We start from the raw sequence: 26596 nt of genomic DNA, 5'->3' as shown, positions 1-26596 counted from the left end.
CTTTATTCTTTATTCTTTATTCTTTATTCTTTATTYTTTATTCTTTATTCTTTATTCCCTCCTTATTCAGTTTCCTTCTCATTACTTTGCTGAGAGCTCCACTCCTCAGCTTCATGCCATGCCAGACAGGCAGATCCCGGAGGAAAGTCCCCAGTGCGCGATGCCGCCCTGCCCGGAGAGGATGGGCACGGGGTCGTGATGGGCCCCAGCAGCCGGGACCAGTTTCCCGAGCCGGGCCGGGCCGGGGGGAGCGGCAAGGGGAGGGCAGAGCCGAGGCGGCCCCTCCCAGGGAGGGCTCCCCSGCTCCGCGCCTGCCCATCAATCCTGACGGGCTATAAAGGCTCCGCGCAAGGCGGCGCGGAAGGCGGCAGTTCGCGGAGCCCCGGGCTGCAGCGACGAGGAGTTGCGCGCGCGCGCGGGGATGTTTGCACGGATTCGGCCACAACAACGAGCCTGCCCTGAGCAGACCCTTTCTTGAAGAGAAAGTGGCGGCGATTCTGTCTGCTTTGAGCAATTTCCTGAGTCTAAGAATAGCCCCGCGCTGCAGGCCGGTCGGGCTGCGCTGCTTTCCAAGTGTAAAACCCTCCGCCTTGGATACCGGATCGTTCCGTGGTTCCTTGGAGCAGAGAGATGCCTGGTTACTTTTGATTTTACTTTTTCTTCTGTCTCTTTGCTTAAAAACAAGACTGCATTCCAGCTGAACAGGGAGCCCGTTCGCCGAGCCTGCGGCAATCCCGGAGGAAAGCGAGCAAGCAAACCAGGAGCAACTTGGCTTTCCGCGTTGTGCTGCTCCCGCCCCGCTTTATTTAGGGGCGGGAGGGGCAAGAAGGGCGTTTGTTGTTGTTGCCGCTGCGTTTTACTCCCTTGCAGCGCCCGGCTGTGCCGGCGCCGAGGGGCTGGAGCCTCCATGGGCTGGGGGCGGCTGGGCGCGCTGCTGCTGCTGCTGCCGCTGCACATGCTGGGCCTGGCGCTGCGCGCCGCCGCGCGCCTCGTGCGCCCGCCCGCGCGGCGCGACCTGGCCGCCGAGAGCGTCCTCATCACGGGCGGCGGCCGCGGCATCGGCCGCCACCTCGCCAGGGAGTTCGCCCGCCGCCGGGCCAGGAAGGTGAGCGGCGGGAAGGGGGCTCGGGGCGGCCGGGCCCCCCGCTCCGCGCGATGCGGGGGATGCGGCGAAGGGGCAGCGGGAGGAAGGGGTGGTGGAAGCAGCCAGCTGCAGCAGTGCCCCTCCAAGCGAGCGGTAACAAACGCAGGATAAAGAGCAGCTAAAACGCCTGCGTGTGACGCGGGGTGCCGCGTTGTCACTCGCCGCTTTGCCCCGAGGCGCTCAACTCCGATGTTTGCAAGTCCAGTGGTGAGGTTTGCAAGTTCTCGAGGGCAGAACAAGCGGGAGGAGCGACCTTTGCACCCGAGCGAGTGTATTTGCGTTCTCGCTTAGGCGGCCGTGCTCCCATGTTTGTTTTTCCGGCGGTGCTGCGCCGAGCTGTAGCACTGAAGTGCCACCATTTCTGCAGCGGCTTCGGGAGCCGCTTAGCTGCGGTTTGCTTGGGTGCAGAGCACCTGCGGTCACCTCGGGGACCAGGCACAGTTCCCATGTGAACAGGTTAGTCCACATGGACCAGACAGTGAGCCTTAAAATAAGTGTGGAGATGAGAAATTCTTGGAGATTTGGACTCTGCTCATATGGTGTTACAAAATCCCATGCAACTACTAAGTATCGCTTACATTGGATTTCGTGTCTTATGTTTCCTCCCCTGCTGTGCTCAAGGTGTTTCAGGTTTTGCCTTTCCTGGATTAGGATCTCCTTTCAGCTAAATTCCAGTTATTCCACAAATATGGCCCTCAGCAGCTTTTGCTCTCTGTGGTTTCAGTTGTGGCACCCTTCCCCCGGAACACAGGACTCTTATTCAATCCTCCACATTTTATGTAGGAGATTATACTTAGGGGTGGTAGTTTCCAGCCCCTTTGCTTTGAGATTTCACTGCTATCCTGCTTCTTGTGCTGAAATGTGACTTTTTTTAATGCAGGATTCTGTAGGGTGCAAAGCCTCCATTTACTGCTATTGATTTTATGCTTTTTTTCTTAGATAACAGCAAAGAACTGGAGAAGACTTGAGGCAACTGGAAGATGCCTTTCAATAAGACCTGTAACAGTGGGATATTCAGTTTTTCTGTCTTCTACTGTAGTTTTATAATTGCATGCAGCTTGACTTTTTGATTGTCATTAATAACTTTTGACAATTTTTCATTGTGTGGTATATTCGTGATATTCCAAGCTTGGAAAAAGGCTCCACCAAAGGCAGGAAATGCAGAGGCYGTGTGCAGTGTTGCATAGAGGTACCTGGAAGCTGTGTGGCACGTCCAGCTTCTCCTGGGTGTGCAGTGTGTCCCGGAAGACTCCTCCGGGCTCTTGCGCACGCAGACATAGTGGCGGGGTTTTGGAGGTAGGCGGCGATATACAACCATATTTTTGAGATTAGGATCTCCTGCAGGACAGGTTAGCTGAGAAGGGAGCATGTGTCATTGATGACACTGCACTGCAGGTCACCTTGCATGGGGCTCTTCCTTTATTACTCTGCCTCARACATGACCTGAACGGGTAAATGCCAATGGCCCTTTTCTTCTAAAGTGTTCTTTTTTTTTTTTTTCATGGTCATTTGCTGGCATCTCTGAGATTTCCACCTAGGGCACAAAGCAGTGTTGTGGCTTTAGCATCAGCAGTCTTAATCTTCTAGTTTTTGTATTTGGTTTACCAGTGATTTGGGGGCAATACATTTTTAGTCTTATTGGCCCACAAATGTGCTGCATCAAAAAACAAGGTTTATAGAAGATATGGGGCAGGTTAGTGTTATTACCCAGTGAATAGCATTAAATTTTCTCYAGAAGAACTCAAATGCTGTAATTCAAGTTTAACACTGATCCACGCAGATGTGTCCAACTGGTGAGCTATTTTGTTGCTGTTCAAGTCCTGGAGAAATGTACTTTGTTTTCAGGGTGTAGTTGGTTGCTTGTAAAATTTTTGCTATTGTTGGTTGGCTTTRCTTCTTGAGACTTCAGATCATACTTTATTGCTCAAAAATATTTTAAGTATCACCTCTATGCTGGTCTCACACAGTGGTAGCTTTATTAAGGAACTCGGTTTTTGCTATTCTGTGGTTAGCAGAAATGGCAGAGTTGTATTTGTGTTTGAAAGGGGGGAAGTGGAGATTTTAGTGAGTTTCTAATGGTTTGCGATTCAATGCCCATGGAGTAAAAATCCCCTTCCAGGCCTTAATGATCTTTCTTGTAAAGAATACACTGCATAATTTTGCAAAGACTCGCTCTGAAGTTTCTTGCCTGGAATAACAGCAATGTAGAGATATGGGTAGTCAGGGGGGATATAAGGGCTGAATGGATTCATTCACTGATAGTTAGAGCTGGAAAATATTACTGAGTTCCTCTAGGCCTTTCCCTTTTCCTGCATGCATTTTTTTATGGCTGTGTGTTTGCCAGAAATCYGTCAAAGCTGTTTTTGATGATCTCCAACGATGAAGGTTTATATCATTTGTATGCCTTGTTCTTTGTCAGGCCTTCTTTCAGGGCATTTCCTTGATGTCTAAATTCTTGCTTCTGTATTAACTTAATTTGTTCACGAGTGATTTAATCTGTGCTCTGACAAAATAAGAGTTTCTTGGTCTTTATGCGTTCAGGATTGTTAGAGATTAGAGAAGCCTAGTAAAACTAATTGGGGGGAAAAAAAGATGTAATTGTAGTATGGAAACACATTCCCCAACTGTAGTATGTATTTTAAGGCTCAAGGTTATCTGACTGTGACTTTGGAGGACTAACTTAGGCCTTTTCTGTTGGAGACTGGTTTAAAAAAGGAAAGTTTATTTTTCACTAGGCTTTTTATTTCCACCAAGAGCTGTGGTCTCGATGATCAATATGAATCTTCATGGCATCTTTACGGTAGCATCTTAGAGCAGTGCCTTTCAGTTTCTTGGTTTGTTTCATCCTCCATATGTTTTGCCCTTCTAGACTTGCTCTAGGCTTGAGATGTCTTTGCCTTTTGGGTAATGGTGGCTGTTGAATGGACACCTGGGCTTCTAGGTGTTTGCAGCAGAGGAGAGATCCCCAAAATACCAAAAGGCTCTGGGCAACTCTGTCTGTGCATTAGGGTGAGGCCACTGCTGTTGARAGCTGCATCTATCTATTCACCTTGAGAGTTCTCTGCATTTGTCACTGCACAAGAACTGACCTTGTGCAAGCCCTGAACAATCTCTCCTGCTCTGTCCCCTCGTTGCTTACTCTCTGCAGTGCAGGAGCCAGCACAACACGGAGGACTTCCACACTTGTCTTGGATGAAATAGGCTGTCTGGAATATCTGGACAGACAAGAGTCATTACTAGGTGGCAAGAAGCTGCTATCACCAATAAAAGAAACAAAAACCCAAACAGAAGCCTTGCTCTGGCAGGGAGTGTCCTGCTGGATAGCCGTGACCTCCCTGTCAGTGCTGCAGTCCAGGAGATCCGCTCCATTAGTTTGCAAGATACCTTGAGCAGGATGGCAGTGTGATGGGTAATTAGGCAATCCCACAAACATAGTGATTATTTCAGAACAGTGGTGATGCTACTTAAATTCTTGCTTTGAACACTGTTTACAGACTTTTTGGTTTATATCACTAGCCTTTTTTTTTTCAGGCTACAAATAAAGATGAACTTTTTTTTTCTCAATCATTACTTTCACACAATTTTCAAGGGCAGAGCTTAATGTCTTTGTTTAGGAAGATGTATTGTTAGTCCTCTTTTTGTTTTCAATCCAAACAATTCCTTAAGGCCTTGATCAGTTCTAGCAGAAGTTCTTTACCTAAGGTTTCCCCTCTGGTAGCACTGACTTAGACCTTCTTCATGCCACAGTGTTATTGTCATGGCTGTTCCTGAAGCAATGGCATGGAGAGTCTTTGCAGTTGGATTCTCTGAGCTAATTCACAGTTGCACATCCCAAATAACCGTGAAGCAGAGCAAAAGGAATTGTATAGGGCCAGGAATAAGTAGGGAGCAGAGGAAGGAGCTTGAAGGAGGCTGAGAACTGTCCAGSTTGTGTCTGTGCTGGGAAACCTGGAGGTAGTTTCCCTCTGAGCCCCAGTGAATTCCAGAGGGTTGAAAAACCTCATAGAAATCACAGGTGCCTGAAARCCTTTTAAAATTAGCATTTCAGCTGAGTGAGGCTTTTAAACTCTGAACTGTAGTTTGGGTGGGAGTGCTGCATATGCAGAGACCATACAAAAATGGAGATTAAGATTTAGGATTTAGACTGACATGCTTAGAAATGCAAGCTTTTGAAACTTGTGAAATGAGCTTCTGCAACATTCCTCCCCATTGTGTACATAAACTATATTTAATTCAATGAGTACTTTAACTTGATCTATATGAATTATATTGATATACTGCAATTCTGATTTGTATGTATTAGCGTATATGTTTGGATGAATGCTATATATTAAAAGATTAGCTGGACTGTGATAACAGCTGGATATAAAAGTAACACTCATCTCCTGAAGTGAAGACATAACAGCAAGACTGATACTGATGAATGACTAAAGTAGTTGTTCAGAGCTGTGCCCTTCTTCAAGGTATAGCACAAAAGCTGTTAGGACTGTCTTGCATGGATTTTTGGTAAGAGATCTTCATCTAAAATGCCTTTGAAAATATTGTTCATTCTTAGCCATCGAGCTCTGAATTTACTTCCAGAACCTCTAGACTTTTTGCATAAAGAGGAATCTGACATCAAAGTCTTAACACACAGGAATTTTAATCTGCCACAGAGCTCCGTCCATATTGTCTGTAGTCTTCCAAACCAGAAGTTCAATTTGTCATGTATGAAGGAGCACAATTTATGTGCCGGAGGAATGAGCTAACATACCTGAAGTAAATTCAGGACAAGTAAGTCTTGCTCGTTAAGTCTGTCCTTTCTTAAATCCACTGCAGCTGGGCCAGACATCAAGAAGACACTTGCATTCTACAAGTAATAACTGATCTCTGACATATTTTGTAATCCACTCTGAGTTCAGAACATGAATAGACTTGACCTTGTCGCCCTGGTAGAGATTAATATGAGGAAAAGAGTTGATTTTAAATCAACAGAGTCTCAGAACTGAGAGGAACTGTTTTTCCAAGAATGAGATGAATCACAATGKGTTTGTTTTTAGTAGATCCTGTGATCTAACATAATAAAATCCAAAATCCTTTTGGATGATTTTTAAAAGAAATGGTACACTTTACCCAATGCAAATGCAGTATGCAATGTACTACAGATACAGTATTTCCTTTTAGGTTATTGTATTAAAGAGATTATTTCTTGTGATAATCTAATCATCCATGATATCAGATGATTCTCATCATTTAGGAGAATGAGAAAACTTGCCCATCTTGCAAATGTCAGCCTGTTAATCTTTCCTGTGATAGTAGAACAAGCAGTTGAAAGAAAAATATTTGAACTGAACAGTTTGGGGGATATTTTCAATGGCTGTAAACGCATTATTAGACTATGTTTTAACTTACCAGTGACCAGAATTATGTGAGAAATTCGGGAGTGGATGTTTTCCKTGTCATGCAGAATAATGCTCTTGTTGATGGAGAGTGAAGATGGGGAGAAGATYCCTTGTGTCCAGTCCCAGGCCCGGATGGCATCAAGCCTGCAATGCGTGCTGGTGCCARGGCCAGCAGCTTGAGTAATGTGCTGAATAAGTGTATCTGGTCGGCACACTACCAGAATTAACAGAAATCTGCTCTGTAGATGCCTGTGAAACAATGCTCTCCCCATAGCTGTTTCAATTTCTCATTGAGAATTTGCCTGTCCTCTGTTACGGAGCATTTTGCATTGACAAGAAGACAGTTTGATCTGTGTTTTTTCACCTTATTTGAAGGCATTCAGTCATATTTTGTTTTTGTGGTTCCAGCACCTCCAATGACTTGTAAATCTGCTGTGTTTCTCTTGCACTTACGTCACCTGTCTGGTACGGATTTGGAAAAAAAAAAGTTGACAGGGAATCRTAGAACTATTTTCATCTGACGCACTAATGTATATAAATAGTTTTTACTGCGTTATAAATAGAGTTAAAGATGCTGTTGAGCTAATGCCTAATTAGTCTGGCACCAGAATTTGCTTTGAGTAACCTTTTATTCTGAAGTATTTGACTGAAAGGCCTAGAAGGAATCAAAGATATAATATATTTTTACCTGCCTCCTTTCAAGTGTAGGTTATGAATGAGCAGAAGTGCCCATAGGACTTCATACCGAGCCCCAGCAGTCTCTGATGCTGCTTCTTGTCAGTGGTTGGTGCCTATAGTTGTAAAAAAGCAGAGCTTCTGCCTTGAACTTGGCTTTGCAAAATGGGCAAGCAACCATCTCACTGTTTGCTTATCTGTTCATATACAAGTACCACTCCCAGGGCTGTGGAAACGTATCCTGGCTGGAGCATTTAAGGTGATAGTATCTTATGGTTAGTAAAAATATGAAGGAGTGACTTAAACTGAGCAGATTGTGGGTGGTGTTCTTCAAACTGACCAACATTTGAAAATTACYAATTTAAGGTTATTACTTCATTTTTTTCAGACTGAATTGGGGATGCAGTTTCTAGCTATAGGGAGGGGAAAAAGAAAAGCTGTGTGAGGCAGAGGGCAGACTCATAGCTGGCCAAGAGGGAGCGAATTCTGAGTGTTTTAAGCCTGTGCGATGATCAGGAATATAATGCAGAAATTATTGGAGAGAGCTTCTTAGCCTGGCACAGACCTTCGTCTTCAAAGGATCATGTCCACACAGGAGGAGTGGAACAGCATGGACCCAGCAATGCCAGATCCATTAGCTGATAACACTGACGCCAGTAGGATAGGGTCAAATTCACGTAGTTTGACCTTTACCCTGCAGGGCTTAAATTAATTCTAATTAATATAGTTGAGAATAGATAGGTACCTTGGCAGAGTTTGCGACTAATTTAAACTGTTCATATTAGTTTAGCTGTAAATTATGTACAATTAAGGAAGGACTTTGTAGACAGCCACCCTTATATTGACATGTTATTAATTACAATTTATACACTATAAGATTATGCATTATTGTAAGATTATACATTACTTATATTCATCACTTGTTCAGCATAGGGATTTCTGTTGTCTAGCATTGCCCAAGTAAACATCTAATCGCTGCAGTCAGTGTTTGACCTCTTGGTCAGTGTAGGCATCAGCTTGCACKAGTGGTTCTCACAGGTAGTGCTTCTATGTTTTCTCTTCAATATGTTTTCCTTTCCATTAAGTCCTGCCCTGAAACAGCTAGCTACATTTCTGTRTATGTTGAGCATTTGTATCCTTATTTCAGTTTTTTAGGAGCTTTGCTGTACAGCAAAAGTCTCCCGCATTACTGGTTGCTATCGAATTACTACTCWAAAAGAAGCATGAGGTTTTAAGTAAATAGGATTGGGGTTTTTTTGCTTTATTTGCTTTGTATGTGAATCTTTGGGTACAACCAAGTTAAATTTTTAAAATTTTTGCATATTTGAGGAGTGGACAAACTCACAGTACTTGAAATAAAAGCTGGAATTCTTGGCCACTCGTTTGAGTATGGATGACGGACTTTAAAAAAGTGCCTCATATTACAAGACTTGGAATAAATCCATGGGAGTGGAAAATCCTGTCGTTAAGAGGATTCAGTTCTTCTTTCCTGGTCCTTGAAGAGATTGATAGAAACAGCAGACAAYTAGATCTCTTCTACTTGAAGATTACACTAGTGTTTGTCTTGGATCTGTCATTTTAATCTCCCCGATAATAGGAAACAGCCCATCCCTGGTCAGAACATTCCCTGGGACACACTTATCCAYCTTAGGTTCTGCAGAATGAATGACATAGAATAAGATCTAGTTTTAGCAACTTGGAATTATCTGACTACAAACTCTATTCCCTGTGCCCTGCCTCCTACAAAAAGTACGAAAAGAGGACAATATTCAGCTTACTGTTTGAATGTGAAGGAATTGTGCTTCCAAATGCGATAGAAAAGCCAGCCAGCTGGTACAAATACTTTCCCAAAGCGGTCATAGAGCAGGGCTGGCTCTTACTACAGTGAGCTGTCAGAAATGATATAAGAAGGTTTCTGAGACCCTTGGGAAACACAGGAGTCTGGTCTTGCTGAACTGAGTTGGACTTTTGAGATATGCTCATTGTGCAGTCCTGTAAAATATTCTTTGTGTTGATTGCTATTTGATTTTAATCCAGGCATTTTAAATGTGTCCTGTTTAAGTTCTGTTTTATGGAAGCGTGAACTCAGCCTGTTCTTTAGACTCTTGGCCATCAAAGGGTTTTTTCAAGGCTTCATTTCCTTAGGTGACATGTAGCAGTTGTGGTTTGGTCCGTGACACCTTTTCTGCCACCAGACGTGTGTCTGTGCAGTGATCTGGCACCTTGCATGTCCTTTAGAGCCCCAGGGTTCAGCAGTGGGTCAGCCAGCTACTAATGACATCACTGCACTTGTTTACTGCTCGCTTCTGCTTTGGTTTTGTTTCCCAAGATTCAGACACAATTAGGTTATTTGTATCAAGATCTAGGGCAGCTACGGACTTTTGCAAAGAAGATTACTTTATCTAATTTGTGTTACTGGGAACTAGCAGTTGTGCTCTGTGATATTTTAATTAGTTTTATCTTTATGCCAAAGGGAATTAATTTCATTTTGTGTTTTTTCGTTTTGCAGTTACCTAAAGAGCATGCATGTGATCAGCTATTCCGTCTGAAGAAGGGGAACTTCCCAAGAGCAGTAACTGCTCAATGTGCCAGAGCTCACTTTGCAGTAGCCTGGCCAGCCTCTTATTTTAAATAAGCTAAACTGCTGGTGAACCTGCGTGGCTTGGGTCAGCTAGAGCTGTGCTGTTTCTCACTTTAAGCAGATAAATATGATATTTATCTATAAATATTATAGATAATGCTCAGAAACTCTATCCAATTGCGTAGCAAGTCACCATTAAAAAATAACACAAAAAGCTGGGAAAGTAAGCATTCAAATATTAAAGGTTTCTTTCCAAGTAGTGGCCTTTTTCTTTGAATAAAATACTTGTAGGGATAACTCATTTGCTAGCTTTTAGATGGTTTTTAAGTGGTAGTAATTTTCTTTTTTAGAAGGGGAAAGGTTTATAGAAGAGCTTGTCTGAAACTGTTGATAGCATTCAGTTTAGCTATGGATTTAATGCAGGCTCTTTTAATGTTAATGCTTTTCCATTAGCTTCACTGCAGACTTTTTTCTTTAGTAAAGGATTGCATCATATACATTTGCATGTATATGATCCCGAGCCTTACAGGACCCTTATGGAGGGAGGTGACTAATGACAGCCTTGGAAACTTTGCCCATCCTTAGGCTTGTGTGTTTGATTTTGTTGCAAGCCATTCTTCAAAATTAGCAACTTTAAATACTCTCCCAGTTCTTYTTCTCTGACATTGCTACAAGGACTGAGGTGTTACAGAGACCAGTGAAGTTTTATACATCTTTTCTACCTCCCACCTAAATAGGTAAAGTTCAGAGGCAACAGMCCCTTAGGTTTTTCATTGAATCAAGCAATTTCAGGAATCACTTTGGCGACAAACAACTTCAGTCCTTCTGCAATGAATTGTGACCATRTTTTTAATGTCAGGTGTCCCCGCTAAATCCCTGCAACCTGAAATTCTTTTTGCTTTTAGCTTTACCAAAATGCTTAGCTTTTGCTATCTTAGCTTTTTGGTATCACAGTAAATGTTTATTTTAATTGCACATGTTAAGAACCCTTTCTTGAGAGGTTTGTGCAACACAAACATAAYGCAGCATTTTGGAAGGGGAAAAAGCAAATAGCAAAACTTCAGTYATGTTGCAATGTTAAATATTGGACCTTGTCCTTTCCATCAAGCAGACCCAGCAAATTCTCTTGTAAAATGTTATTTATTGACTTTCTATCCTTTTATCTTGTCTGCTGTCCTTGAGGTACAAAAGGACTTTTGGGATCTGTGTATTTACCCTCCCTACAATTTCCTGAGATYTCGATAGACATTTTTGCAGGAATCTGGCTTAGGGATGGCATGTCGAGCAAAGAAGTAGCAGCACTCCATCTATTTCTACAGGACTGAATATTATAATTTTGGTAAACATCTTCAAATTCTTACCTCAAATATATATATATTTGTTAAATATTTAAGTTATAACTTAAAAAAGAACCCCCTCTTCTCCTCAGCCCCACACTGCCACTTCTTCCAGCTTTGCAGGCTGTGACTTTCCTTGCTGGATATTTCCCTGTGTGCTTTGACTCCCTGGAGCAGAGGCGAGTTCTGACACATGGTGTGTTAGACATTAACGATTTTTTAAAAAAAAAAATCCCTCGTTTTTCCCCCCACAACTGCTGCCTCCAGCCTTTGCCTGGTGACAGCCTGTGGCTGCTTGGCGCTTTTGCAGGAACGTGCACTCCGTTTGACCCTGTCCTAGCGTTAATAGGATTGTAAAGGCTGACTCCTGCATGACCTCCTCTTGCAAACAACCCTCACCCTTCCTCTGACACTCCACGCTGCAGAGCTGCAAAGGGCTGCTCCCAGAGCAGCCTCAAGATGTATTTTGTGTTGCACACCAAAGCAATTGGAAAAAATGGGRAAAAAAAGGCAATGGGGGGGAGCCACCTGTCCTTAAGTAGTCCTGGATGTGAGAACAGTGGCCGTTTGTTCATTGTTTGGAAGGAGCTGATCCTAARTGGTTGCATGCAGGCAGAAACGTGAAGGTTTTCTGCAAGGAAAGCTGCTTTGAGTAGGAGCCAGGTGTTCACGTGCTTTCCTGGGCATTTTGAGCTTCCCTTTTCCCTTTCCTGCAGAGAAGGAAAGGGGGTGGCTGGGGTACCGTTGAAAGAGGCTTTGTTTAGGTGGATAATGTTAATCCCATTGAGTGCTAAGTGAAAAGATAAAGTAASGCGTTTAAAGTTCTGCCTCCAGCCCAAAGGAATTGCTGTTCACCCCTTCACTGTCCTTACAGTGTCTCTTCAGAGCTTTTATCTTCATTGCTGGCTATCACACTGGCTTTCACTCAAGGCAGCTCACAATAAGGGCTGAGTCTTGTGATCAGCATGCTGGCAGCATTCRATTTTAAATTAAACTCATGTAGTCAAATGGCTTTACAACCTCTAAATGCTGATTTAGAGAAGCTTGTGGGTAAAACAGACAAATGGGCTTACTCTTTTGAGTCCCCCATGCTTATCTGCAGTTATACCAGTCCCTTGCAGCTTTGATATTCACTTTCTAGTGTGGGAATTGATCCTTTTTTTCTGATGCTTGCTTTGTTTGTACTTCTACACAAATGTCATAAGGGGCTGGGTTAAGTATTTCGACCTACTACATCAAAAGGTTCTTTTCCAGTCTCTAAAGCCATTCTGCAGGGAGCAGCTGTACCTTTCTTGCTCCCATAATCCTAAATCTTTGATGCCTYGCCCCTGGAGAGGCCGTGAAGCAACTTGCCTGACTTCAGCCTGGGGGCAAGAGAGGGAAAAGGGTGGAGAAAAATCCATATGCTGTTGACAGCAAAATGTATGGGAACAGTTTTGAAGCTGTAGGGTTTAGCCTTCTGTTTTCATGATAGGTGAAACTCGCTGGGATTGTGGGGCACACTGGAATGTCTTGGGGGACCAACTGTGAGGCACCAGCACCAGGCTCTGCTGGTGTCCTGGGATAAGRCAGACATACTTGAGTAGATGATGTGCACACTGTGCTGCTTAATGCAATGCAGAGCTCTGTGTTGGGCCCTGTTTGCACCAAGGCAGCAGTCTCTGCACTTGCAGATACCAGCACAGAGCAACTTTTGTCACTGGCCTGCAAAGGAGGTGGAAAGGGAGTTGAAATGGGTCATACTACCACCTTCTAATGGCTCTGCTGCTCTAGAGCTAGCTGCTGTGACTGATGTGTGGAGATGGCAAGAGAGATGGTCAGGTGGGAAGGGTGTCTCTGGGTCTCTGCAACACCTTCATCTTGCAGCCACTGCAAACTCRTGCAGAGAATCAGGAGATGCAGAAACTTTTGGAATGAAAACTCTATCTGCTAATTACAGTGCACACTGTTGGGCTGGAAAAGACAAGGCATGAGCAACWCTACTAAAATATAACACAGCTAATCACAGGGAAGTGTGAAGSAATGGTTCATGTTCTGTCCCAAAGCTGCTTTTATTGTGGACTCCTTCCAGTGCTGGTCTAGCTCTTTGGAAGGGCAGAGGTTGGCACAACAGGTTTGCTGAAGTTTTAATGCCAAATTAATTGGTGATACCAAAGGACAGCATTCCTTTGCTGTTTTACTTGACTTGTGTTAGCAATAAAATCAGACCTAGAAGCTAAATAGCCTAGTAAATGATGTAAAATCAATTCTAACTTTATCTCTTTCACCACAGTTGTACTGAAGGCTCTGGTGTGTGGATGGTGTGTGTTCAAGGTGATAGCAGTGTCAGTCTGGACCAGTTTGTGTAAATTGTCAGCSTTATCTGATCCTGCTTCTCTTAGGAGCATAACTCTGCCCAATTTACATTGTGGGGAAAAGGCAGGGTTCAAAACTGTGCCTAGATTTGAGGCTCCTCAACACAGGCCTCCATTAGCAGGCCTTTCCTTAGGCCAGCAGCAGTGAAATCTTCCTTGTGGCTCCCCTTTGGCCTCGGGGCATGTCTCATTATCGGATTAAAGCCCAGAGTTAAACAAGTCCTCGGGGAATGGAGGATGTGGTGCCTACTGAGCCTGCTGCTCCAGCCACAACCTTTTSCTCAGGCCAGATAAGGCCTTCTGTGACTTAGCAGCAGGTGGAGAGATAAGGTTTGTTTTACAAAACCTGTTCCCAAATAAACCCGGGGAACATCCGCCTTAAACCCAGACACCATTAGCTCCTTGGAAGCTAATTAAGCAGGGGGAAGGGGCTGGATTCCCCTGTCGCCACAAATCCATGGGCAGGTAGCGTGGTGGGGCGGCCTCCTCCCTGCTCGCTGGTTGTGGCGGCGCGGGCGGCTGCTCGGACTTTCCACATGCGTGGGCGGGCGGCGGCTGCCGGGGTCAGCGTGAGGTAAATGAGAGGTAAGCGCAGGGCCCACTGCAGCCAGGATTAGCTGCCTCACTGCCCTCCATGATTTTTGGGTCAGTGACTTTGTGAAAGGAGAGTGTGTCTAGTGCTGTAGGAAGGGTGGGCAGGAGAGGATGATGTGATGAAGGAGGAGATGAAACTGGAGCTGGATTTCTTCCAAAGTAAAAAACTGTCCAAGAACTTCTTCTCTGGAGGTCTTTAAAACCCACCTGGATGCCACCCTGTGTCACATGCTCTGGGTGTGCCTGYKTGWGYRGGAAGGTTGGACTAGATGATCTCTAGAGGTCCCTTCCAACCTTGAATATTCTGTGGTTCTGTGAAGAACTTCTCCAAGACACAGATTAAATATTCTTCCCTCTTCCCTTGCATATCAGTCAGCGGGCGGCTGCGCAGCTTCCTGGAAGCTACTGGACAAACGATGCCGTCTCTGTTCTCCTTCCGTCTTCYGTGTTTCTCCCTGTCTCAGGCAGGAGTTTATGTGGCTGTGAGAGTCCTTTTCTCCAGGMCTTAAATCTATCCAACGGGAAACTTACTGCCAATTCGGAATTAAAAGGGAAAGGGAACACGGATCAGACTCTTGGACTCGTGTCTATACATTGAAAATTCCGCCTCCTAATAAAAAGGAGCATTTCCTAAGCTCCAGCTCTAGACCGCTTACAAATGCAGAGCGCTCAAATCCTAACCAGGGTAGGCTAAAGCTGCTGGGAGATGCTTTTCTTAATGTTTTACTAAGCAAAGGAAACTGAGAGTTACTGAAGTCCTTGCACATAAAGGGAAGTACTAACTGCTCAGCTTCAGGCTGGCTGGAGCTTGTGGGGGGCATCAGAAGGATCCAGGCTTAGCCCCATAGTCCTTCATCTGTTCAACTGTGAGCAAACCTTTAGTTCAGGAGCATTCAGAGCCTGCAAGTTTACCACTGATACGTAAGCTCTCAGGTTCTGTGTTGTATTTGCTTTGCTGCGAATGTTACAGAGCAAGACAACCTCGGGAGTGCCAAGAGCAAAGCACAAAACTGCAGACTCTGCAGAGGGTGCATTCCAGACAGCTGAAGACTTGCAAGTAGGTTGGCAGACACCCTCCTCAGAAGGCAGTAGAGTAGAATAAGGACCTAGAAAACAGTGATAAAACCTTTGCGAGCAAGAAGACAGGATTATTGCCCACATGGTAACACAAGCCAAAGAAAACCTTCTGCTGAGGAGCAACAGAGCCCTCAAATGTGAGTCTGAAGCAGCAAGTAGAAGTTTCATCCCTTTGTAAGACTTGATATCCAGGGAGGCCGGAGTGAAGTCTGCACCAGTCTAAATTTTTGGTTAGATATAAGAGAAATTGAAAGCCTTAGACGATCTTACAGGAGCATTCGAGCTTGAATTTGGACCAGAAGTGTGGTGCATYGATTTTTTTCAGTTTATCCATCTGTAAAAAGCATCAAAAATGACAGCAGGAAACCTGACTTCCCACTGTGCTGTTAGGGAACTCGCACCTCGCACAAACAAATGGTCTTTTACTTGCTGCTTTTCTCTTATGCAGGCTGAAGCCTTCACCTGACTGTGAATGGCATTAGGGACTTAAACTTCCAATGGAAAAAATCAGCACTAAAGTTCATGCTGTTAGAGGGATAATCAACAAATTCTCTCTACTCTGAATGGCTTGGTTTTTAATAGGATCATCTTGCGAGGTTATATGTAGGATATTAAAGATCATGAAGTAAGTGTTGGGTCATGAAGAGACTTATGTCCAAGAGTTGCAGCACATTCAGATGTAACTTCAGGAGGTCACTGGTCATCTGTGGCTTAGCTATCCTTCCATGTGCGTTGCCTGACAATTCATTGCACCAGTGGCAACCCATGAGAACAGGAGGCTGTCTGGGTATTTGAAACAGCTGAAAGGGACAACTGGCTTTTTATTTTGCAATAGCAGTGTGAAACTATAGAGTGTTAGGCACATGAAGTTTATTTCTTACTTACTCAACCCGTTTGATGCCTTACTACTTTCTCTTTTTCTTTATATTCCATCACTCTTCAATTCATCAGTTATTTTTTCAGCATTTGCATTTGACTGCTCCAGCCCTACTGAGAGGCTCAAGTCCACGTTGACACAAACTCATGACTCTGGGCATCAAGCTTGATGCTTACATTGGCAGTTGTAGTGGTTCTTTTTCCTCMGCTTTCCACATAGCTGTAGGTTGTGAAATGCGTATGCACTTGCAGTTGAGCAGTGTTTTGCAAATATTTTCTCAAAGCTTGTGAAATACCTCAAATATGATTTATTTTTTTATTTCACTGTTGATCTGCTTGTAAACAACAGGCCTGTAAAGAGAAGTCCCATCTCCTGTACATCATTTATAGTCTTTGTTCAGAAATCACTGTTAGTCTTAAATGAAAAAGTGCAAGAGAGCTGACAGTGAAAGCACATTAAAGATACTATTCAAATCGTTCAAGTTAAAGCATGTTTTAATTATTTTAGATTCAAAGCAGAAACAGCTTGACCATAACAAAGGTTTCTTGTTGCAGATCATCCTGTGGGGTCGAACTGAGAAATGCCTGAAAGAGACTGCGGAGGAAATCAAGATGATGGGGACCGAGTGCCACTACTTCATTTGTGACGTAGGAAACCGTGAGGAGGTTTATCGGCAAGCCAAAGCTGTGCGGGAGAAGGTTGGTGTTTGTGGAAACAAGGTTTAATCATTTACTCATCTTTGATGGGCAAAAACACCTTCCCTGACAAATTAGGAAAGAAGCAAAGGCGCACATTTCTTCATTTCGGAAGGTTTTTGTCCTGTTGTATTTATTGCCACAGCGTAAATGTTTTCACCCGTGCCAACAAGATATGGATGACAACTAATCAAATTTGGGCATTTCTGTATAATGGTACTTAAATAMCTGTACTAGAGAAAAGTAGTGGAAAACTTGTCTTCCTAATTTATACTAATTCTGTATTCTTATAATACAARGATGAGCTTGAACAGAGAAGAGATGTGTGAGAGACTGGGTTCAACATGGATCCAAATTATACTGTACAAGACCTAGTTATTGGTTTATGTGATCCAGGAGGATTACTAAACCCATGGGCAAAAATGCCAAAAGCTATGGAAATAGTAATGTATTCGGGCACTCCTGGAAGGCCAGTGGTGACTCCTGGTTTGTGAGGAGAGGTGTTAGTCAAGTCATTTGTTTTTCTGCAGGTGGGTGATATCACTATCCTAGTGAACAACGCTGCCGTGGTCCACGGTAAGAGCCTCATGGACAGCGATGATGATGCACTGCTCAAATCACAACATATAAACACATTGGGACAGTTCTGGGTAAGTTGAGCTCTTCTAGCTCGTGTATTCAGGGAGTGGGAGTGACAGATAACTACCAGTAAACACTTGGCTGCTGGTAGGCCTTTCTAAATGATGCTTGGTAAGGTCAGTCTGACACAGAAGAGAGACATGAAGAACAATCTGAGGGGCAAAGGTCAGAGAAAAGACCAACAAAATTTTGACAGACTCTCTCAAATGGATTTCAGTTACTTCTAAAATATCATATTAAAAGCTTCCAATAATTACACAGTATTTGATGTTTTTGCATCCCCATTCTGAGATTTCCAGTAGAACATCAGATATCTTCTGAGAAAGGCCAAACATGCAGATTTTCTGCCTAGTGATGTGTGTGGAAAGTGAGAGGAGCATGAGGCTGCCTTGCTCAAGGAAGGAAGCTAGCATGAACTCATTCCATTTCTAAATAGATATAATCATAATAACAAAGAAAATGAGTTCTTTGTGATCTAATCTCTTTACTGGAGACTTTATCCTCTTTAAGAACTTCTTAAACATACAAAACATTCTGTTCATGGCTTTTATCTGTGGGCACCACTCACTTAGATGCTAGGAAAGATTTTGCTTTTTTTATGCACAAACTTTGCTTAGAAGCTTCCAAAGAATGACTTGGTGACAAAGCATTCTCCTACCCCTTCCTTAGCTTAATGGGCAGTAAGTTCAGCTTGTTGTCTCTGTCACGTTATTTTTCAGTCACTACTGTTTTTGTTGCATCTCTGCTGAGCCAAACTTTATTTTTTTCCTCTCTCTCTATCTTTGTTGTTCTTCAGACCACCAAAGCATTCCTGCCAAGGATGCTGGAGCTGCAGAATGGACACATTGTTTGCTTGAACTCTGTCCTGGCCTTGTCAGCCATCCCTGGTGCCATTGACTATTGCACCTCCAAAGCCTCTTCCTTTGCCTTTATGGAGAGCCTGACCTTGGGCTTGCTAGACTGTCCTGGAGTGAATGCCACAACAGTYCTGCCCTTCCACACAAGCACAGAGATGTTTCAGGGCATGAGAATCAGGTCAGTCCAGGGGAGCTAGAAGAAAACATCTCATTTTAAATGAATCATCAGAATACACTCCTAATTAATGCTTCATTTAGTGAAGAGAATTTGATGTCTCATTTGGCTGCCTGGGAACAGAGGGTCACCCTAGGCTGCCTGGGACTCATCAGACTGGTTCCTTCGGTTTGCTGGCACCTTCCTACACACTAGCTGCCTGCACTGTGTGAGAGGCTATCGCAGCATTTCCTTCTACAGAGAAAACTGAAAGCTATTTTTCACTGAGTGTTTTGGGGCCGTTTGTAGCCACTAGAGAGGGAGGGGATGCAATCTGAAGATTGAGGTCATTCAAAAGGGAGCAGCCTGTCAATTACTTGAGAATTAACAGTACAAATTCCTTCTTTATTYGTTCAAATTTGTAATTCTTTCCCATTGTAGGGAATTGCAGCCACAGACTTAAATTAATCATTTACAAGGGACAGAATGACCCATTAATGTAGTTTGTGCTCCTTTAGCCAAGGGAAAACTTGCAATGTCACGCCAGGAGAAATCTTATTCTTGGTATCAAAAGCGGTGAGGGAAGCTCACCTGTCAAGAGTTTGAATTGMGCAGAGTCGAGCACATTGACGCTGAAAGGACAGTGTTGTGATGTTAATTTGCAGACTGCCTAAGAAAACCTCTGAAGCAAGGGCCTGAATACACTCAGCCACTGCCTTCTAAAGACTGCAGCATGTTTGTTCCTTCACTGTTTAACCAGTCCAGTATTACTGGCTGCAACACACTTATAGACCTTGACTTTCATTCTCATTCTCTGTTCCTTSCAGTCCATTTTAGGGTATCAATGCCACTAATCAGGAATAACTTAGAGGGCCCCAGGACTTTGACTGATATCTTAAACAACGTTAACTTGGTTAATGAGTAATATTTTTTTTTTGCTTTATTTATTCAGGTTCCCTAACCTTTTTCCTCCTCTCAAGCCAGAGACTGTGGCTAGGAGGACAGTGGAAGCTGTTCAGATGAACCAAGCCTTCCTCCTCCTTCCATGGACAATGCGTGTGCTCGTCATCCTAAAAAGGTAAATATTTCTATTGCCAGCTCTAGCCTAGACAGTTAGGTATGACCACGTTACACTCTGGCTGTCTATACACCAAGGTGAACTTCAATTTGACTGTTACCTGATACCCAGGACCAGACTCCTTCAACCCTCCCACAAAGGACAGAGATAGGAGCAAAGGGGAGGAAACTCTACAGCCAGCAGGCTCTGAGAGATACTGAGAGCTGCTTTTTCTGCTTTCACTAGCTACCTGATYGTGCTCATGTGTATACATACGCATGTGCATATACACCTGCACACTTACATGTCCTCTTATTAGAATGCATTGAAAGGTTTGTCTGTCTGGCTCACTTTCTTTCTGCTTTCCCAACAGCATTCTTCCTCAGGCAGCACTTGAAGAAATCCACAAGTTTTCTGGAAGCTATACGTGCATGAACACTTTTAAAGGACGAACATAGGCTTGATGGTGCAAGGACTGTTCCCAGTGAAGCCAACACAAGCATGAGAATCCTGTCAAGACTCTGAATCAGCCGTCTTGGCTTTTAGCCTGCTCATGTGGCTTGTGCTGCTCTAAGGCAACACATTTCTTGCAGGTCATAACCATAGTAACGTGACCTTTGCACAGGACTGAATGACTAGACTGTGGACCTTTGGAAAGAAAAACAAGAAGGGTGAAATGTTTATTTGGTGTTTAATTCTTTAGAGTCCATTGTTAAATCTACTCACAGTTTTAAGATGTAATTTTTGTTTATAAAATATGTATAGGGTATTTCAGCTGAGAGCAGAGTATCATATCCTGGACTTTACCCATCTCTTCAAAGGAACTGCAGTTACTAACTGATAGTGATTTCTTTCCTGCTTTTTAATGAAGGAGAAAAAAAAAAAAAACTTTGAAGAACTACAAATTATGGACATTTAGTGGAAGCTTCCTTCACTCACTGGTCATGTTTTTCATTCACTGATGAAGCTGTTCCAAACTCATGTCATAGGGAAGGGGCAAAGTGCTGTTACCTTTAATAAAGGCCATTCAGTCCAGGGCCCAGAGAACTGACTGCACCTGTGAAGGCTGGATGGGAATGCTCAGTCAGAGAAGAGCAGACAATTGGAATCAGGGAAGATTCAGATTCCTTCTGGCACTCATATATAAATTTTAATTGTCTTTCTGAATATTTTTGTCCATTTATGAAGATATATATATGATAATATATAAGCATTACTCTGTAGACTGGCACACACATGTAGGCATCAAATTGGGGATAAACAAAATCTAGAGCCTGCTTATGCAAACATACATTCCCTGGTGTAATTCATACAGAAGAAAATTCCTTGTATCAATCCTCACAGTGAAATAAGTGAAATAATGCTCTAAAAAGAGGAGAGAAGCGCTCTAGTGCTCATGGAGTGTGAAGTTTGCAAAGACCCGATTAAATGCACATTGAATTTGACTGGGAATATACCTGTTATTTTTTAGGGAGTCAAATCACCGGCTAAAAGCGATAAATACTGCTTGGGCTGAAATGCCAGAAGCAGCTAGACCTTATTTATTTTTGTAATGATATTCTCTAACAGCCTAGTAGGAACAATATTGCACTCCTGTGCAGCATGAGGTATAGCAGTGTATTTGAAACTTTATTGGAACGCTACTAAAAGAGGAATTAATACAATAGCAATACAGGCAAGTAGCAAGTCTGATGGGAGAACGCCTCAAGAAAGTGCCTCAAGGAAAGCCGTGTTGTCCAAGTAAAGAAGTGAGARTTCCTGGCTTGAATTTCAAGCTTTTTCATAGATGTCCTGTGTGGCTTTGGACAAGTCACCTCATCTCAGAGTGCACCTGACCTTCAAAACAGGTATTTGTAGTGTTTCCCTGCCTCAGAAGTTGTAAATGCAACTACCTTGATGCTTGTCTGATGATAAGCAAATTCAAATGGAACATGACATAGAAAGTCAAGGCTGTATTTGTTTAGAAACCAAAASGTGTTATGCAGAAACAGAGAAGAGGGGAAAAAAATCTATATTCCAAAATAAGAATATCATTTCCTAGAATAGATCTGGGTTCTAGAAGAAAAACTGAGCTGCATTTGAGCTACTTCTTTGGTTCTGACATATAGAAGGAGGACCAGCTAATTAGATGCGGTAATGRGCATGTAAAAATCTGAAGGTCTGAKTCTTGATGCAAATCAGTAGATACCTCTTTGGACATTTCACGATGCAGATACTGCAAAGAGTGCCATTGATGCAAGGCCGGTTGCCTGCATGGATGTTCAGATTCTCCTGTCTGGCTCAGTACTTTCCTTCTCAGTGCAGAACATATAAACTGGAGCACTGTGCCAGCTTTGCAAAGATTTCTTATGGTGTAGTTCTGTTTTGAATTCCTAGATGTCTGCGATTCTCTGGAGAGGATGAGAAGAAAGTTTGATCTCCGTGATTCTGATGTCCACCCTAGTAGATGCTTTCAGGTTTTCTGTCTCTTTTTTGAAAAGAGAACTAGTTCATTGAAAACACAGCTACAGTGAGGGGGGAGAGTCCTTCCAGGATCAGCCAGGAATACTAAAGGTGCCATGAAAACCAAGAGCCRTTGGGGAGGGGAAGGGATGATTACACCTACCTCCCCTTAAGCGCWCTAAGCCTTTCTATTTTCTCGTTAAGCACAGGCAGGCATGCCAGGCTTGTAGATGCAAGAGCAAACAGGTCTGGGGAAGGATGGCATCCCGCCGCGTCCCTCTTAAATCAGACATTTATGTTGCTAGGCCGTTCATTAACAACATCCTGAGGCAAGGAGTGGATAAAAAACAACACACAGAGTGAAACAACCTCCCCARTAATCCCCCTGTGCTTCCCCTTAGATGAAAAGTGCTGTTTTCTGAGCTGCAGAAGTGATGCTCCCTGTCCGCAGAGATTGTCTTACATCCTAAGTGCTGCTGATCTCGTTTTAATGCAGCCAGATGAGCCAGAGTTTAGCTAAGACTCCCTGGTCTGGCTCTCCCCCTCGTACACAAACACTTCCCTCTCATCCCCTCCGGCTCCCTGAGCGGACAGCAGGTCAAATAGCAGGCACAGTGGGGGAGAGGTATGCAGCAAACAACAAATAATGAGGAAAACATTGACTTTGCTTTTTAGATAGGAGGGAATCGCTGGGTAAAGGAGTTTTTCTCTCTCGTGAGCGCTGGGAGGTAGAAGGCCCTGCACCCACACGAACAGCGCTCGCAARGTCGGCTGGATAAATTTGGAGGCGTTTTTTTAAGGAAAGGCTCCCTAGGAATGCCCGGCAAGGCCTCCCGTCTTGTCTCATACGTGGCTGATACTGGGTAACCAGGAACCGCTGCAAATGTAGGCAAGCTTTGTAGAAGCCTAAGGCTTTTTCAAAGGAATTTCCGCCACGTTTTGCCTTATTTTAATTTCTGCTTTCCCTGGTCTCTCCGCTGCCTCCTGCTTTCTACTGCAGTCAACGTTTTTGGGCTTTTTTCTCCTGTTTTCCTATGTCATTACTGCACTTCTGAGTGTCACCAGCTTGAAGCCAGATGTCATACAAGGAGTCTGGAATAAATTTAAATCAGAGGTRTATATTTGTTATCCTGCTGGAGAAATCTAGGAGAAGTTGGAGGAGGAGGTCCCCACTGCAGCTTCTTAAGAAACTGCCTAAACTCTTCAGGTTTTATTTGCTCTAATCTGTGGAGAGAAGACTCCATAGTAGAGTTTTTATATGGGAGATTTCTGCTGCCTGTCTTTAAACTGGAATGACAGRAAAACATTAGCTATTATGGGGGCATGCATTGCTTTGGCATAAAGAAAGGAGACCCTGTGTTTAAATAGAAGGATTTTTCAGTTCCAGCTACTTAAGAGGCTGGTGCTTTGTAGTAATTAACTTTTAAGAGCTAGTTAGCCAGGGTGAGAAAAGAAAGGGAAGAGCAGAAAGCATCCTTTGTAAGTAAATCTCATTTCTTGTCTTCCACATTTGATTTTGTGATTTCCATTTAAATCATAATAATCCTGTCCCTTGGTGCACCCTGGTGAACTTCACAAAGGTGCTTTCAGCCGCCTCCCTGCTGATGGGGTAATTTAGCAGGATGAAGGAAAGCAGGAGCCTGGGAAGAGGGAAGTAAGCCCTCCTCGTCTTTTGTTCTGCTGAGGTTAAAAAGTGACAGAGTCCATCCCTGTAGCTCTTCTAGAAGCACAGAAAGTGCCTGGGCGAGCGCTTCTAGCGTCTGCAAAGAGAAACTTGTTGTACTTTATGTAATGTGTTAATTAGCGTGGGTGGACGTGATCAGATCTAGTCTTGCAAGGCTTTCAGACAACTCCCAGAACACTCCCACCTTCCCATGTTAGCAGTTAGCATTGCACTTGCCAAGCTTCGTTAGAGCATGCTAACAAACCTGATGCAGGCACAGCCTAAGTGGGTGCTTTCATTTCTGGGAGGACACATCTGTTTGCACCAGACATGAATTTGGCCTAGTTGTTTCCCTGTAGCTGAAAATTAATTGCTGAGAAAAAGATACATGGTGACCTTGGATCATCTATTTTGTTTTTATTTCTTCGCTTTAGCTTTCTTAGCTTTGCTAATCTAAGCCCGGGTAACACCTCCTTTATGACTGMGTTTGTTTGTAAGCTCTTGGTGGAAAGCCAATTATGTCAAATATAATCTTTCTCATTTTTTGTCAATGAACAATGAGCACAGAGATGTTCTGCCAGCTGCAAAGCTCATCCATCATCTAGGTACGGTGAGGGCTGGATCTCCATCGCTCCCAGGACATCCTGCCTTAGATTTGACCCTGGGCTGGTTCTTGCCTTTGAATCTCCAATTGCAAACCTTGAACATGGCGAAAAAGTTAAGCCAAGCTCTTCTTCATCTTCTCTTTGTTTTGCAGTGCTTATATTTTATTTACAAAGTGCATTATGGACTTTATCTGCGTTATGCTGTTGACCTGATGAGTGCTCCAAGGTACTTACCAGGCATGTGCTAATATTAATATTAGCTGAAAGGAGACAATTCTTTCCTATCTTTACCTGGAAAGACAACTAGTAGTGTCTTTATGCAGAGAGAAGACTGAAAAAAAAAAAAAAAAAAAAAAAAAAACAGGAGAGTGATAGGGATTCTGGAATATTTTGGCTATATTGAAAATGCTGACATATGGAATAAGGGTTTATAATTAAAAGCGATCCTCTCAGAAGAACGCTAACAGGAGATGGAAATGGAGGTAATGGAAAATAAGTGATATCAGAATACAGCATTCCTCTTCCTGGGAATGCTGACTTCATGCCATGGTGAAGTCTGAGAGAGGTCCCTCCACCTCCTGCCAGTTTGTCTGTAACAAGTGATATTAGAGGTGACAAGCCCATTCCTTCTGCCTTTTCAACTGCTGAATGTAGAGCAAATATATATATATACATATCCACACAGATACACATTTAAGATCTATCCTTCAAAGAACAAAGCAGCTGGGTTACAGGGTTACAGCCTTGGCAGTGCTGTAAAGTCACAGACAATAAGCCCAARTATTGCCCAAAGCTGAGCAATATTTTGTCCATATTCTAAGAGAGGGGACCCATATAAAAGAGCATAGAGAGACAGACACCAGCAGGCAATGTTGTAGACGTTTTAGTAGCTGAAGAGGCTCTAACTTCCACTTTTCTAATATTCTTTAATATTGTACAATTGAACCTTCTGACAAGTTACTCAACCGTTTGCTACTGCAAAAAAACCTCTCTTCAGCCAGACAAGTGTTATCATAGTGATGAATCCTAAAATGTATTTGGCGTCTCTCTTTGCCTGCTGGTATAATAGAGGTTTCACAGGCTCATTAATCAAATGCCTTAATTTTTTCTAGAAGGGATCCAATGCTGGCACAGAAAAATGTGTAAGCAACGGTGTTGATGTCCTGCATTAATAGTTTCTATGTATATTMAAAAAAAAAAAGTGATGCACAGAAAGCCACACATAATTGTTCAGCCGAATGACTTCTCTGGTTCCACCATTACAGGGTTATAGCTCCCTGCTCTGAACATGTTTTGATGACTTTTTAAGCAAAGACTCAATATGTCATTCATTCCAGTTTTAAAAATAGGTTTCCTGAGATATGTCATCTCTGTTCAGCCAAATTACAGATGTGTAAGTTTTCTCTTATAAAACCATACATTTATTCGTAATTCAGACAAGAATTCCTCACAGCTGTCATTCTCCACATCAATAAAGAAGCTAATTATTTTGAGCCCTAAAAGCCCAATACTTAGGAGCACTTCTTAGGGCAATTTCTGGCCCAAGATGYCCTGCATCCTGTGATGCAATCTGTCTGTTAGGCTGTATTGCAGTCATCAGTATTTCCTTTTAAGAAAATTTATTCATATTTTCAGTCAGATTTAACAATAGATCTTAATCTCATACTRTAACGGAGTAAAGAATTAAGATTTGGTGGACTGAGTGGTGATTGAGTGCTGGACGGACTCAGCCATATGGCTCGCGGAGCCATAGGAGCCGTGCTGGGTTTGTTGACTTTGGGCTTGCTTTTTGCTGATCCCTTCATTTTTCATTGTTTCATCTGCCTCTTCCGATTTTCCCTGTTGGGGAGGAGTGTTGCTGTGCATGGGGATTGCTCATCTCCTCACCTTCCCTTCAGGCCTGGGCGTGTGGGTGTCTGCACCCCAAATCCRTCTCATATTTTAAAAGCAAGTCCTAGGACAAAAGTCAAGTCAAAAGTCAAGGACTGAAGGCACCTTTACTGAAAAGGCGTATTTGTGAAAAGCCCTAAGAGTGGAAACATAAGTTTTAGGTGCAACCCGCCCCCATTTCCTTAGCAGTTTGAAATCATTTAAATTGTGGCCTTTCTGAATGGTAGYGGTGAAGTTGAATACCGTGTTGCATATAACGCAGAATGGGTAGCTTATAGTCCAGTGGTCTTCATTACATATAGCTGCACTGTTTGACATGGGCGATTCTCACCATAAAATCAGCKTACTGTCTTTATATGGATTAATTTTAAAGTGACTTCTTTTAAAAATTCATTTACCAAATACTTTATATACTCAATAGTTAGCCAATAATGTACTCACAAGCTATCTACTCTAACTATGATTTTGAGTGCTTGCCATTCATTTATATGTGTTTTTTTTCTGTGGAATTGGCTGTCCAAATCACACGGTGGCTTTTCTTTTCCCTGGCTGGAGAACTTCCAGTCCCACAGAA

At 43.2% G+C, this 26596-nt stretch overlaps 1 protein-coding gene across 1 annotated transcript; it reads left to right on the top strand.

The window, feature by feature from the left end:
* Nucleotides 1–391: 391 nt before the first annotated feature.
* DHRS3 (dehydrogenase/reductase 3) lies at nt 392–20968 on the top strand. The gene is made up of 6 exons (XM_026053690.1): nt 392–1105; nt 16575–16718; nt 17246–17365; nt 18151–18389; nt 19318–19443; nt 19796–20968. The coding sequence occupies exons 1-6, from the start codon at nt 908–910 to the stop codon at nt 19878–19880; spliced, it is 912 nt and encodes a 303-aa protein (XP_025909475.1). The 5' UTR covers nt 392–907; the 3' UTR covers nt 19881–20968.
* Nucleotides 20969–26596: the final 5628 nt, after the last annotated feature.

The sequence above is a fragment of the Nothoprocta perdicaria genome, unplaced genomic scaffold (assembly GCF_003342845.1).
Source record: "Nothoprocta perdicaria isolate Ctin4 unplaced genomic scaffold, notPer1 scaffold_117, whole genome shotgun sequence".
Taxonomy (NCBI): domain Eukaryota; kingdom Metazoa; phylum Chordata; class Aves; order Tinamiformes; family Tinamidae; genus Nothoprocta; species Nothoprocta perdicaria.
Note: the sequence above shows the minus strand (reverse complement) of the source record. Positions and strands in the feature narration are given on the sequence as shown.